Here is a 14,907-nt window from a genome sequence, read left to right on the forward strand (position 1 = left end):
TATCTGCCTCATCATTGACATGCATTGAATGTTGTGAAATTGCTGTATTTGTGCGGTAGAAACGAATTAAACTCGCCAAAGAAAGTTCAGTCTTATCATTACAAGGGTAAGTACCCTTTTAGCGACGTGCTAATTGTTACTGCCAATCAACCTGACAGTATTACAAGTGTGGAGACTCATTCCTTCAGGTATTAATTGGAGATTTTAAAAATGTCATTTAAATTTTTTTTTACTTTTGTCTCTCACTCACTCTCACTCTTTATTTCTCTTTCTGTACGTGATTTGATATTGAATTCACCCACTCCAATTTACACTTCCTTCTTAGTCCTCTGCTGTTTATTTTTCAATCTGGTTAAGGAAATACACAGTTGGTTGCCTTGTTAACTCAGGTCCAAGATGCCCTGTTTCCCTCACTGCGCCGTTATCCGCTTGCACTTTCAGCAACTTAATGGGCAAAAATGTTTTTAGCTAAAGGTGCAAGAGCAAGTCTAACTAACGGCAGACGCTGTTAGATGCCCTGCTGCAGCAAAATCTGGCCCGTTGTGTATTGTAGATATGACTATGGTAACAGCATTGGTTACTTCTGTAAATTTTCCTGTCAGATTACTACAAATGGACTTCTACTGACGTTTTTGGCAACTGTTTTCAATTAGGCTAGTCCCTGCTAATTCCAACACCTGTTTCTTGTTTTTGGCAGCAAGTTGAAGTAGATGGGCAACAATGTATGCTTGAAATCTTGGATACAGCTGGAACGGTAAGACAAATCGGACTTTGAGCAAAGTGCACAACAAATCAAGCGTATGTGTGTTTGTTTTACTTTAGGTCATTTTAGCCATTTGTACAGTTCAGTCATACATTTTTGTGATGGCTAACACCTGGTTTTTTAAACTGGGCTTAGAGGTCTCTGAGAAGTCACACATTTTCCAGGTATCCACATATAGGCAGTTGGGCAAACTTAGTTTAATTTTTGCAGATTTAAAGATTTGTCAGTGACCTTTTCCATGGTTGTTTGCTACAGAACTCTGCTAAGATCCATTCTTTCTATTCCTATTGAGCAAAGGTTTTCTCTGGGGTCCAGGAAAGCATTTGATGGATGGGATTAGTGTACATTAAAATCATAACTATGGCCATCAGCTTTTTCCCCTTCTGGAAATCTACTGCTTTTCATCTTTTATATTTTTCCAATAGACCTTCGTTCCTTTCCATTATTCAGTTTGTTTCCTGCTTGCTTCGACCACTTTGGATTTTGTTTTCCATGAATGGCAGTCCTTCAGGAATTTACAGCATAATTCTCGCTAGCTTTTCCTATTGCTTTTAATTTAATACTTTGTGATCTTTCGATTAGATTAATTACAATATCTGCTTCATTTCACATTTTTTGATACCACAGACATTGATTTCCCCCTGGGCTGAATACATTTGTGCCGTTTGGGCTGTCGCATAATGTTAGGTGCTGCCCCGTTTTTAATTTGTCGTGTAATTATAAAATTGACAGGGCCACCTACTGGTGCAGTACGTTTGGAATCCTGAGACCACTCACCATTCTTAAAATATATATAAATGATAATGTTTTACAATGCTTCAAGCATCCTGCTCTTGTACAAAGGGAGTAAAATTTGATTTCTAATTAAACTGGTTCCAAAACCAATTAATCTGAACCTGGCTATGTCATTGGGGTGACCAGAGCAAGCTTCAATACTCAACATTTGGACGACCAAAGCAGTCGGAACTGGCCATTACTGAAACAAGTAATACTTCATTAAATGTACAATTTGTTATGCAGTTATTTAAGTGGTGTACATAAAGATGCAATGTAATGTTTGCACACGTTGTGTATTTTTTCAATTAATAAATCAAGTTACAACTTATCAATTTTTATTTTTTAAACAGTAGGTGTGATTTGAATGTATTTTGTTTACAGGAACAATTTACTGCAATGAGAGATCTTTACATGAAAAATGGACAAGGTTTTGCATTAGTATATTCTATAACAGCACAGTCGACATTTAATGACTTGCAGGATTTAAGAGAGCAAATTCTTCGAGTCAAAGACACTGATGATGTAAGTATATGCAACCCACCCTTTTCCTGGAAAACCCTAATCCTGAGTTTTCATGAGTTGGCTTCTGTTTTGATCCAACCAATAATGAAAATGCTTATTTCAGTTTGTGTGGCAAATATATTCCTTGTATTTTAATATATCAAATGACCAGAAGGACAGAACAACAACTTGCATTTATATAAGCGCAGAGAAAATTAGTGTGACCCAAAATTTATTTCAGATTGTACAAAAGGAGGTAAATTATTGAACACCTGAGTTGATGCAACACACTGGAAAATTGATGCATAACACCACAAACTATTAGAGGCTGCACTCCTGTTTAGATCTCCTATGTTGCTGTGGAGTTGCCGAGTGGAGGCCAGACATTACTCCATGATAGGGGAGGAAATTGGAAGAGGAGTATTGCTAGGTTACTTCTCTACATTATCAATTAGCAAGCTTCAGAATGGTATTGTAGCTGTTGGAGCAGCCCCTGCTGACTTGGGACCGGTTGCTGCATAGCTTGAAGAAAGTGTGTTGGTGGGAGGGTTTTTGTACTTTGTCAAAAAAAAAGAAAAATCTTGATATTGATGCATTGTTTCCCCAAAAAGCTACGGCACTTTCATCCAGTGCTGGATCTGTACTATTTGAATAGGCTGGTCACAGTACAATTTGTAATCATTCAACCAGTCACTAGAAAGCCTACTCTTCAAAGTGGATATTGAGGAGCTTGATTTTGTGCCATTATTTTGTAGGAAGTTCATCTGGTTTTATATGTAAGGAACAAGATATTAAAGTAGTGTAGTTCAATTTCAACTTGTTTCAGTACCTAGAGCATGCACAAAGTGCTAGTTTTTGATTGTAGCTTCAGTGCTTATCAATATTTCTAATTCAGGTGAGTATTTTTATCAAAAGGACCATTTCCTGAATATGTATTACTTTCATTTCTAATTCAAGTGGAGAAATGCAGAATATTTTGTGCATGGTGATTATTTTCAAATAGTTTTGGAATAAACCTATTGTTCTTGAAGTTAGAGATTCGAGCTTTTGGCCTCTTGTCAAGAGGCTTTAGCAGAATAGTTCTTTTGTGTGCTATGGGTCTGTTTGCCATGGCATCATGAGTGTGTTGGATTTATGAATGCTCCAACTGAACCTTGTGCCTTAATAGATATGTCACTTGGAGAAATAAACAAGACCTCACCTTTTGACGTTGTGTACCTTGAAGGAACATTTTGTTCAAAGGTCCAAGTTGCAGCCAGTTCTGTCTAACCCTGATGTAAAGACATCGTATTCTGATTTTATTTGTCCTTTTTTCTGGTTTTTGTCATCTTTTCCCAGGTTGGCTACCTACTTGGGGACACCCCTCTGACCTGTTGCTCTTTCAGGCTGATATATAGCTGCAGAATTGGCCACTACTGATTCTGCTTCTATCTTTCTGCATCTCCACAAAATAAGTTGGTTGGTCTTGTATATGTACACTGATGTGGCTGCTGTCCATGTTGGTCACACAAACAATTTGATTTCTGTCCATGAGGTGCAAACTAGTTTTGATAAACGAACTAAGAGGGTGATGAAGTAGTAAAAGTAGGAATGGAGAAAACATTTTAAAACATGAGTTTAAGAATTAGGAGTGAGGGATATTGGTTTAGAATTGTCAGGAGAGAAGAACTTTGCTTTGGGAAACACTAAATGATTTAGTTTGTAAGATTAGCATAAGCTGTATCCTAGCTTTTCTGTGAAATTAATTGTTAAAATGCTTCCTGTGTTGTGAAAAAAATAAAAATATATAATTTTGATCTCTTGATCTTGGCCATGTTAATCTGTTTTTCTCATTTGTGTTTTGATTTTGCAAATGCCACATTAGAATTGTACATCAGGAATAAATTTTTACTGTAACATAAATCCTGAGCGACTAAAGTAAAACAAACAAGATCATCACATTACCTGCATTCACCCATTGTCTATTTTCCCTCTCTACTTCAGTTTTAAATTGATTGTTCCCCTTTTTCAATTTTTGCTGTATTGTAACTATTTCACCCATAATTTTAAGTTAAATAGATTTCACTTTCCATTTATTCTTTAAGCATTCTGCTCCTACTGTCTATTTTGGAGGTTAGAGGGGAGCATTTCTTCAAGAGGGTTGGCTAAAAAACAGCTTTCTGTTTCTCAAAAACCCAGATGCTAAAGATTGACAGTTTTGTACCGTCAACATAACCAGGTCAAACTTTTGACACTACAACGCTGCTCCTCAACTGATAGGGTTACTGCTAATGCATATACTCATCAGCTGCCCTATGGCTTGATAGTGGCTGATCAGGTGGCCTGCGCCACCTGAATACTTAATGTGGACTTCCTGCATCACCCCAAATAAAGCCCTCAGTCATCGCTGGGTCCTTTCTGGTGCAAGCAACAGGCAATAGTCAAACAGTACACTGATATAATACATTGACGTGATTAATTGACAGCTTTTAAGTTCTTTAAGAATCAAAATGCTGCAACAGCAATTTGTGCTGAGTAATTAAATCTTCTAATTATGGTTTGGTACATTTGCTAATCTCTCTTCAAAACTAAACAGAATTGTAGCTTGAATTTGTTGAAGGACGTTAAACCACATGATTTGTTTCCACTAATATGGCTGAACAAGAGAAAATAGCTTTGGAGCAAATGGGCAGAATAATGACATTTAATGTAACAGTGTGAGATAGTAAGAATGGGAGATGGGAATGAAGTCTAAATGAGGAAGCACTGGGGGTGTTGAACTGAGTGGTTTCGCAGTCCAGTCACAAGTTATTAAAAGCTAGCTCTGGGTGCCAAATTATCAAAGATTATTGGGTTGCTGTTCTTCATTACAAGAAATAAACAGTATATGTGCAAGGAAGTACTGCTGTATTTAACGAGAGTACTGGTTAGACCTCATTTTCAATTCTGAGCACCCTACCTTGGAAAGGATAGTGGCCTTGGACAGAGTCCAGTAACAATTCGCCAGTGTTGAGAGACTAGATAAACTTGGGCTGTACTCTTTACTGATGCAGCTTTAAGCAGATTTCCTTTTGTGTTTTCAAAATAATGAAGGGAATTGACTTGCTAGATAGGGAAAGAAATACTGGAGAGATTTGGGCTTTTCGGCTTGGAAAGGTGGTGTCTGAGAGGTGATGTTAGACGTATCTAAGTAAATGGTACGGAAAAGGTTAATGTGGAATACTACTTTAAATTAAACTGTGAAATAGGATAAAGGGACATGAGTTCAAACTAATAATGGGTAACTTTAGAACGGATATGAGGATCATCATATGCAGAATCATCAACACTTGGAATGGACCTCAGAGCAAAGTAGTGGCAGCGCAACCCTGGAATTATTTAACTAAATGCAGCAATGGGGGGTGGTGGAATCCAGAACAGGGGTGAATAAAATTAGAACCATGCTGTTCAAAAATGAATCCAAGAAAAAAAAATCATGCAAAGGGCTATGAAAATGTAGAATGTGTTGCCTCAGCCATAAATGCTGAATCAATTGAAATGTTTAAGTGAGATGGATGATTACTTGGGAATTAAAGGTGTTGAGGGATATGGAGAAATGGCAGGAAATTGAAAATAAAGACAGCAAATGATCTTGGCTAACTGAATTTGCTCTGCCAACTTATGGATCAAATGCCACCTGCTATTCATATGAGCTTGCTAGATGACTTTGTGTACAGAAATTAGCTGAAGTCTCTTGCATATTTATAAATAAGGCTCTTGGATTTATTTTCCAAGAGAAAGGAAGAAATATTGGTCAATTTTCTTTGTTTAGGAAAGATGTATATTATGACTAGGTGTTTCTTGTGAATTTGCTGTGCTTGGTGTATGATATACTATTATAGTTGAGGTTATTAAAATGCGTTGTATGAAAGATAATCCAGACTAAATAACCTTAAGCATGGTGTCCAAATCTTAGATTACAAAATACTAACGGATGAGGTAGGCCATCCAACCCATCTTAATTAATCTATGCATCCAGAAACACGGTACACTCTTCACCACCCCCCACCACCCCCCCCCCCCCCCCCCCCCCCACCACCATTGCTGCATTTAGTTAAATAATTCCAGGGTTTCGCTGCCACTACTTTGCTCTGAGGTCCATTCCAAGTGTTGATTCTGCGTATGAGGATGATCCTCATATCCGTTCTAAAGTTACCTATTATTAGTTTGAACTCGTGTCCCTTTATCCTATTTCACAGTTTAATTTAAAGTAGCATTCCAGATTAACCTTTTCTATACCATTTACTTAGATATGTCTAAGATCACCTCTCAGACACCTCCTTTCCAGGCTGAAAAGCCCAAATCCAGTATTTCCTTAACTCAGATCCTTGGCACAAGGGATCAGCCTAATGGTTCTTCTGTGCATTGCCTTTGGCACTTAGATGTTTCCTTTGTTTCTTGTTGACCAGATTTTGGACAGTGTTCAAGGTACGGTCTAACCAGAGTACTGTACAATTTGATCGTAACTTCCTCTAACTGGTATTCTACCATTTTGGCTTTCTCAACACTTTACCAACCTCTCCCTCTGCACCCTGACATACCCCTCTAACCACTACCCATTGTTTTCTCACTGTCATCCATATTCCAGTTTTGCCTGTATTCCCTGCAGTTTAGAGCTTAATTAGTAATCTTTCGTGTGGAACTTTATCAAATGCCTGTTGAAAGTTTAAGTATGCAATGTTATAAAGTTTACCACATTGACTTGTGCTGTCACTTCCTCAAAGAAGTCAAGAAAATTGGTTGGGTAGAATCTTCTGTCTAAAGCCATGTTAGCTGCTTTTAACTAGGTTGTTGTATAGATAACTCCAGTTTACTCCTGATCAATTCCATTATTTTACACAGAATTGAAGTAAGACTAATGGGTTTGTCGTGTCTGTTTTATCACTCTTTTTGAATGAGTACCACCAACTTATTTTCAATTGACTGGTATTTCTCCCAGTGTCCATTGGTTCCCACATAATTATCTCTCAAATCTCCTTGCCAGTCTTTCTCACCACTTAGATGGATAAGTACCATCTAATCCTGGGCATTTATTTGTTTTAAGCCTGATCAACTTATCTGGGACTTCCATCTCATTTATTTCAAAGTTGTGAACTAAGTCTTGGTACTTTTTGGGGTGGTGGGAGAGGATATGTTCATGTCTTTGTGGATACTTTTGAGGAAGTAATCATTCAGAATATTTACTGCCTTAGTGCTCATCTTCAGTTTCAAGTCTATTTACATTGTTTAATGTTCTCTCACCTCTGATGGTCCTCTATAGTAAGACCAAAGTGTGCTCCAAGGCAATTTGTGGCAAAACACTTAAAAACTACGCTTATAGCCTAATTGGGGTCGTTGTCCTTTAGGGGCCTACACGATCATCAGGCAAAAAAATAGCTTCGGTCTATCTGGGACTGGCATATTATGTACCATAGTAAAGTTTGCTGCTCCAGCCCCCAACAATGAGATGTAAATAGGCTGTGCAGCCCATTGTTTCAGGTACAAGATCAGTATTTGCAACCAGAAAAAAACTGCTGACCTGCCTACTGATAGCGTTGAAGAGCTTCCATTTAGAATACCAGTGTCCAGGCCCTTTGCAGCCCGATCAAGCCTTTTACTGGCAGTAGCACCCACTGCAAAACTGATAGACTGCTGCTATATTCATGGTCTTGAGCTTGAGCACAGAGGTTAGTAAAGACAGTGAACCTCCTAATGGAGTGAATTGTTAGGAGTGAGGACTTTCAACTGGGAATTTAGTGAGTGTGGGAATTAGGTGCAGAGGGGGAAGGAGGTGTTAAGCTATTTAAACCAAGGGACTACAATCAACTTTTAAATCAATCAACTTTTAAAACTTAAAGACAAAGTAATTACCAATTATTTTGAAATCAAGTTAAATACATTTACTAAATATAATCTAGATCTGAAGGGACTTTATTAATCCTAGAAATAAACTACTGATTAAATAAAAATTGTAAATGGCAGTACAGATCAGAAAGGTGAATGCCTGGCTGAAAGAGTAGTGTGGGAAGGAGGGGTTCCATTTCATGGGACACTAGCACCATACTGGAACAGGAAGCAGCTGTACTGCTGGGACAGGTTCTACCTGAACTAGAATGTGACCAGAGTCCTAGCAGAAAAGATAAATAGGATAATGCATAAGACTTTAAACTAGGAAGATGGGGAGGGATCTGGTAGCAATAACAAAAGCTTAAAGATAAAAGAAACAGGAGATGAGGTTAAAGGTCAGACCAGGGTAAAGAATAAAGATAACATAAATGGTCAAGGAACAAATACAGTTATGAAACAAAGTATAAAAGGACTGTTTAAAAAATAAAGTAAAAAGAACAACTATTAAAAATGTACACAGCGTCCAAAACAAAACGGGGGAACTGGAGGCAATAATCCATAGGAATAACTGAAACATGGCTACATAAAGAACAGGACTGGCAACTAAATAGTGCAGGCTATAACATAATCAAAGGGTGGGTGGAGTAGCTGTACTAATTAGAGATAACATAATGGTATTGGGAAAAAGGGACATAGCTAACACTTGGACAATTGTGAATTAATAAAGGAAAGCCAGCACGGATTTGTTAAAGGCAAATCGCATTTAACTAACTTGACTTTTTTGATGAGGTAACAGCAAGGGTTGATGAGGGCATTGCGGTTGATGTGTATCTGGACTTCCAAAAGGCATTTGATAAAGTGCCACGTAATAGGCTTTTTAGCAAAATTGAAGGCCATGGAATAAAAGGGGCAATGGCAACATGGATACGGAATTGGCTAAGTGACAGGAAACAGCAGTGGTAAACGGTTTTTTGGATTGGAGGAAGGTATACAGTAGTGTTCCCCATGGGTCGGTACTAGGACCATTGCTTTTTTTGACATATTAATGACTTGGGTGTACAGGGCACAATTTCAAAATTTGCAGATGACACAAAACTTGGAAGTGTAGTGAACAGTGAGGAGGATAGTAATAGCCTTCAAGAGGACATAGACAGGCTGGTGGAATGGGCGGGCACATGGCAGATGAAATTTAACGCATAGAAGTGCAAAATGATACATTTTGGCAGGCAGAATGAGGAGAGGCGATACAAACTAAATGGTGCAATTCTAATGGGGGTGCAGGAATGGAGAGACCTGTGCACAAATCTTTGAAGGTGGCAGGACAGGTTGAGAAAGTGATTAAAAAAGATTACAGGTTCCTGGGCTTTATAAATAGAGGCATAGAGTACAAAAGCAAAGAAATTATGTTGAACCTTTATAAAACACTGGGCCGCAACTGGAGTATTGTCCAATTCTGGGCACCGCACTTTAGGAAGGATGTGAAGACCTTAGGTAGGGTGCAGAAAAGATTCACTGGACTGGTTCCAGGAATGAGGCACTTCAGTTATGTGGATAGACTGGTGAAGCTGGGGTTGTTCTCCTTTAAAGCAGAGAAGGTTAAGAGGAGATTTGATAGGTGTTGAAAATCATGAAGGGTTTAGATAAAGTAAACAAAGAGAGACTGTTCCCATTGGTGGAAGGGTCAGGAACCAGAGGACATAGATTTAAGGTGAATGGCAAAAGAGCCAAAGGTGACATGAATGAAAAACTTTTTTTATGCAGCGAGTAATTAGGATCTGAAATGTGCTGCCTGAAAGGATGGTGGAAGCAGATTCAATCATGGCTTTCAAAAAGCAATTGGATAAATACTTGAAGGGGGAAAAAAATGCAGAGCTAATTCAGCTAATTCTAAAAAGATAGAAACAGAACCAGTATGGATTGAAATAAAAGGTAATAAGGGATCTATTCTGCTAATCGGGGTATACTACAGATCAGAAGGAGGTGAAGGAAGAAATATGTAAGCAAATATGTGAAATGAGTAAAGAACATAGAATAATATTGGAGATTTTAACTATCCCCAAATAAACTGGCAAGAAAAAGTAGATATAGGCTACAGGGAAGGGAATTTTACATTGTGTGCATGACTCTTTTCTTACCAAGTAGGTAAAAAGCCCAACATCAGAGGAAGCACTACTGGATCTAGTAATGGGAAATGAACCAGAACAGATAAGAGAAGTAAGCGTAGGAGAACATCTAGGCAATAGCTATCACAACATAATAAATGTAAAGAATCTTACAACACCAGGTTATAGTCCAACAATTTTATTTGAAAATCACAAGCTTTCGGAGGCTTTCTCCTTCGTCAGGTGAACGTTTCGCATTTATATTCAGAGAACAATACCTGGTGATTACAGATAATCTTTCCAACTGCCCGTTGTCAAGGCAATCAAAGTGTTCAGACAGAGAGGTGTTACCTACAGGACCACCGAATATACAAATGGCCAGAACACAAAACAGAGAGAGGGAGAAACATCCGAAAGGAAGAGAAAGACAGAGAATGACCCGTTGTATTAAAAACAGATAACTTTTATTCGCTGGTGGGGTTACGTGTAGCGTGACATGAACCCAAGATCCCGGTTGAGGCCGTCCTCATGGGTGCGGAACTTGGCGCTCAATTTCTGCTCGACGATTTTGCGTTGTCGTGTGTCTCGAAGGCCGCCTTGGAGAACGCTTACCCGAAGATCGGTGGCTGAATGTCCTTGACTGCTGAAGTGTTCCCCGACTGGGAGGGAACCCTCCTGTCTGGCGATTGTTGCGCGGTGTCCGTTCATCCGTTGTCGCAGTGTCTGCATGGTCTCGCCAATGTACCATGCTCCGGGGCATCCTTTCCTGCAATGTATGAGGTAGACAACGTTGGCCGAGTCACAGGAGTATGAACCATGCACCTGGTGGGTGGTGCCCTCTCGTGTGATGGTGGTATCTGTGTCGATGATCTGGCATGTCTTGCAGAGGTTGCCGTGGCAGGGTTGTGTGGTGTCGTGGACGCTGTTCTCCTGAAAGCTGGGTAATTTGCTGCGAACGATGGTCTGTTTGAGGTTGGGTGGCTGTTTGAAGAAGAGTAGTGGAGGTGTGGGGATGGCCTTAGCGAGGTGTTCGTCGTTATCGATGACCTGTTGAAGGCTGCGGAGAACATGGCGTAGTTTCTCCGCTCCGGGGAAGTACTGGACAACGAAGGGTACTCTATTGGTTGCGTCCCTTGTTAGACTTCTGAGGAGGTCTATGCGATTTTTCGCTGTGGCCCGTCGGAACTGTCAATCGACGAGTCAAGCGGACTATTGCAAAGCAGCATACAGACAACTGGACAACCAGGAACACTACAGACGGTTACCCGCAGATCCGACCAAAGAACACACCCACCAGCTCAACAAACTGATCAAGACCTTCGATCCAGACCTTCAAAGCATCCAACACGCTCTCATCCCACGTACTCCCCGCGTGGGAGACTTCTAGTGCCTCCCAAAGATACACAGTCAACACACCTGGACGTCCTATCGTATCAGGCAACGGAACCCTGTGTGAGAACCTCTCTGGATACGTCGAGGGCATCCTGAAACCCATTGTACAGGGAACCCCCAGCTTCTGTCGCGACACTACAGACTTCCTACAAAAACTCAGTACCCACGGACCAGTTGAACCAGGAACACTTCTCACCACGATGGACGTCTCGGCACTCTACACCAGTATCCCCCACGATGACAGCATCGCTGCAACAGCATCAATACTCAACACCAAGAACAGCCAATCTCCAGACGCCATCCTACAACTCATCCGCTTCATCCTGGATCACAATGTCTTCACCTTCGATAACCAGTTCTTTACCCAAACACATGGAACAGCCATGGGGACCAAATTCGCACCCCAATACGCCAACATTTTCATGCACAAGTTCGAGCATGACTTCTTCACTGCACAGGACCTCCAACCAACGCTATACACCAGATACATCGACGACATTTTCTTCCTATGGACCCATGACGAAGAATCACTGAAGAGACTACACGATAACATCAACAAGTTCCATCCCACCATCAAGCTCACCATGGACTACTCCTCCAGAATCGGTTTCTTTCCTGGACACACGAATCTCCATCAAAGACGGGCACCTCAGCACCTCACTCTACCACAAGCCCACGGACAACCTCACGATGCTCCACTTTTCCAGCTTCCACCCTAACCACGTCAAAGAGGTCATCCCCTATGGACAGGCCCTGCAAGTACACAGGATCTGCTCAGATGAGGAGGAATGCGATGGACACCTACAGACGCTGAAAGACGCCCTCGTAAGAATGGGATATGACGATCGACTCGTCGATCGACAGTTCCGACGGGCCACAGCGAAAAATCGCATAGACCTCCTCAGAAGACTAACACGGGACACAACCAACAGAGTACCCTTCGTCGTCCAGTACTTCCCCGGAGCAGAGAAACTACGCCATGTTCTCCGCAGCCTTCAACATGTCATCGATGACGACGAACACCTCGCTAAGGCCATCCCCACACCTCCACTACTCTCCTTCAAACAGCCACCCAACCTCAAACAGACCATCGTTTGCAGCAAATTACCCAGCTTTCAGGAGAACAGCGTCCACGACACCACACAACCCTGCCACGGCAACCTCTGCAAGACATGCCAGATCATCGACACAGATACCACCATCACACGAGAGGACACCACCCACCAGGTACATGGTTCATACTCCTGTGACTCGGCCAACGTTGTCTACCTCATACGTTGCAGGAAAGGATGCCCCGGAGCATGGTACATTGGCTAGGCCATGCAGACGCTGCGACAATGGATGAACGGACACCGCGCAACAATCGCCAGACAGGAGGGTTCCCTCCCAGTCGGGGAACACTTCAGCAGTCAAGGACATTCAGCCACCGATCTTCGGGTAAGCGTTCTCCAAGGCGGCCTTCGAGACACAGGACAACGCAAAATTGTCGAGCAGAAATTGATAGCCAAGTTCCGCACCCATGAGGACGGCATCAACCGGAATCTTGGGTTCATGTCACGCTACACGTAACCCCACCAGCGAATAAAAGTTATTTGTTTCTAATACAACGGGTCATTTTCTGTCTTTCTTTTCCTTTCGGATGTTTCTCCCTCTCTGTCTTGTGTTCTGGCCGTTTGTATATTCGGTGGTACTGTAGGTAATACCTCTCTGTCTGAACACTTTGATTGCCTTGACAACGGGCAGTTGGAAAGATTATCTGTAATCACCAGGTATTGTTCTCTGAATATAAATGCGAAAAGTTCAAGGATTCCCACATTCACCTGACGAAGGAGAAAGCCTCCGAAAGCTTTTGATTTTCAAATAAAATTGTTGGACTATAACCTGGTGTTGTAAGATTCTTTACATTTGTCAACCCCAGTCCATTACCGGCATCTCCACATCACAACATAATAAGGTTTAAGATGAAAACTGAGAAGGATGTAAGTAAGACCAAAGTAATCAATTAGGGCAAAAGTTGGAAAGTGGTGTTCCACAAGGATCGGTGCTGGGACCACTGTTCACCATTTACATAAACAATTTGGACTTGGGAATCGGAAGTACAATTTCAAAATTTGGGGACCACGCCAAATTTGGGGGTATAGTTAATACCAAGGAGGACCGTGACAAAATACAGGAAGACATGAATAAACTTGCAGAATGGGTGTGTAATTGGCATATGAATTTCAATATAGATAGGTGTAACGCATTACATTTTGGTAGGAAGAATAAGGGGGCCACAAACTGCTTGGCTAATAGTCTAAATGCGGCAGTGGAGCAGAGGGATCTGGGGGTACAGATACACATCATTAAAAGTAACGTTGCATGTTAATAAGACCATTTTTTTAAAAAAGCAAACCAAGCACTGCGGTTCATTTCTAGAGGTATAAAATTGAAAAGCAGAGAAGTTGTGTTAAACTTGTATAGAACCTTGGTTAGTCCACACTTGGACTACTGTGAACAGTTATGGTCTCCATATTTATAAAAAGGATAGAGGCATGGAAAAGATACAAAAAAGATTTACTAGGATGATACCAGAACTGAGTGGTTATACTTATCAGGAAAGATTGAGCAGACTTGGGGCTCTTCTCCAGAGAAGACTCGACTCAGGGGTGACCTGATAGAGGTCTTTAAGATTATGAAAGGATGTGATAGGGTAGATGTAGAGAAGATGTTTCCACTTGCGGAGGAGGCCAGAAATAATAAGATAGTTACTAAATCAAATAGGGAATTCAGGAGAAACTTATTTACCCAGAGTGTGGTTAGAATGTGGAACTCGCTACCATAAGGAACATAATTGTAAACAATTTTACAACACCAAGTTATAGTCCAGCAATTTTATTTTAAATTCACAAGCTTTCGGAGATTTTCTCCTTCCTCAGGCAAATGTTTCAAGATCTCCTTGAAGCCTACGCATTTATACATATTGAACAATACATGGTGTTTACAGACTGCCCCTGCAACTGCCCGTTGCCAAGGCAATCACCGTGTTCAGACAGAGAGGTGTTACCTGCAGAACCCCCGAATACACATTCAACAAAAAAACAAACAGGGAAAAAAAACAGAGAAAAAAAAACAGAGAGGCAGAAACATCCGGAAGGCAGAGAGAGCCAGCAAATGACCCATTATATTAAAAACAGATAACATTTGTTCGCTGGTGGGGTAACGTGTAGCGTGACATGAACCCAAGATCCCGGTTGAGGCCGTCCTCATGGGTGCGGAACTTGGCTATCAATTTCTGCTCGACGATTTTGCGTTGTCGTGTGTCTCGAAGGCCGCCTTGGAGTACGCTTACCCGAAGGTCGGTGGATGAATGTCCATGACTGCTGAAGTGTTCCCCGACTGGGAGGGAACCCTCCTGTTTGGCGATTGTTGCGCGGTGTCCGTTCATCCGTTGTCGCAGCGTCTGCATGGTCTCGCCAATGTACCATGCTCTGGGGCATCCTTTCCTGCAACGTATGAGGTAGACAACGTTGGCTGAGTCACAGGAGT

General features: G+C 41.2%; 1 protein-coding gene across 3 annotated transcripts in view; it reads left to right on the forward strand.

Annotated features, from left to right (window-relative positions):
- LOC137334660 (ras-related protein Rap-1b) overlaps positions 1–14,907 on the forward strand; it is a 63,699-nt gene that overhangs the window by 32,346 nt on the left and 16,446 nt on the right. For all 3 annotated transcript variants that reach the window (XM_067999504.1, XM_067999503.1, XM_067999502.1), the window contains 2 exons: positions 698–754; positions 1,922–2,062. In XM_067999504.1, coding sequence (XP_067855605.1) covers positions 698–754; positions 1,922–2,062 — 198 coding nt within the window. The remainder of the gene's footprint in view (positions 1–697; positions 755–1,921; positions 2,063–14,907) is intronic.

Source organism: Heptranchias perlo, chromosome 18 (assembly GCF_035084215.1).
Source record: "Heptranchias perlo isolate sHepPer1 chromosome 18, sHepPer1.hap1, whole genome shotgun sequence".
Classification (NCBI taxonomy): domain Eukaryota; kingdom Metazoa; phylum Chordata; class Chondrichthyes; order Hexanchiformes; family Hexanchidae; genus Heptranchias; species Heptranchias perlo.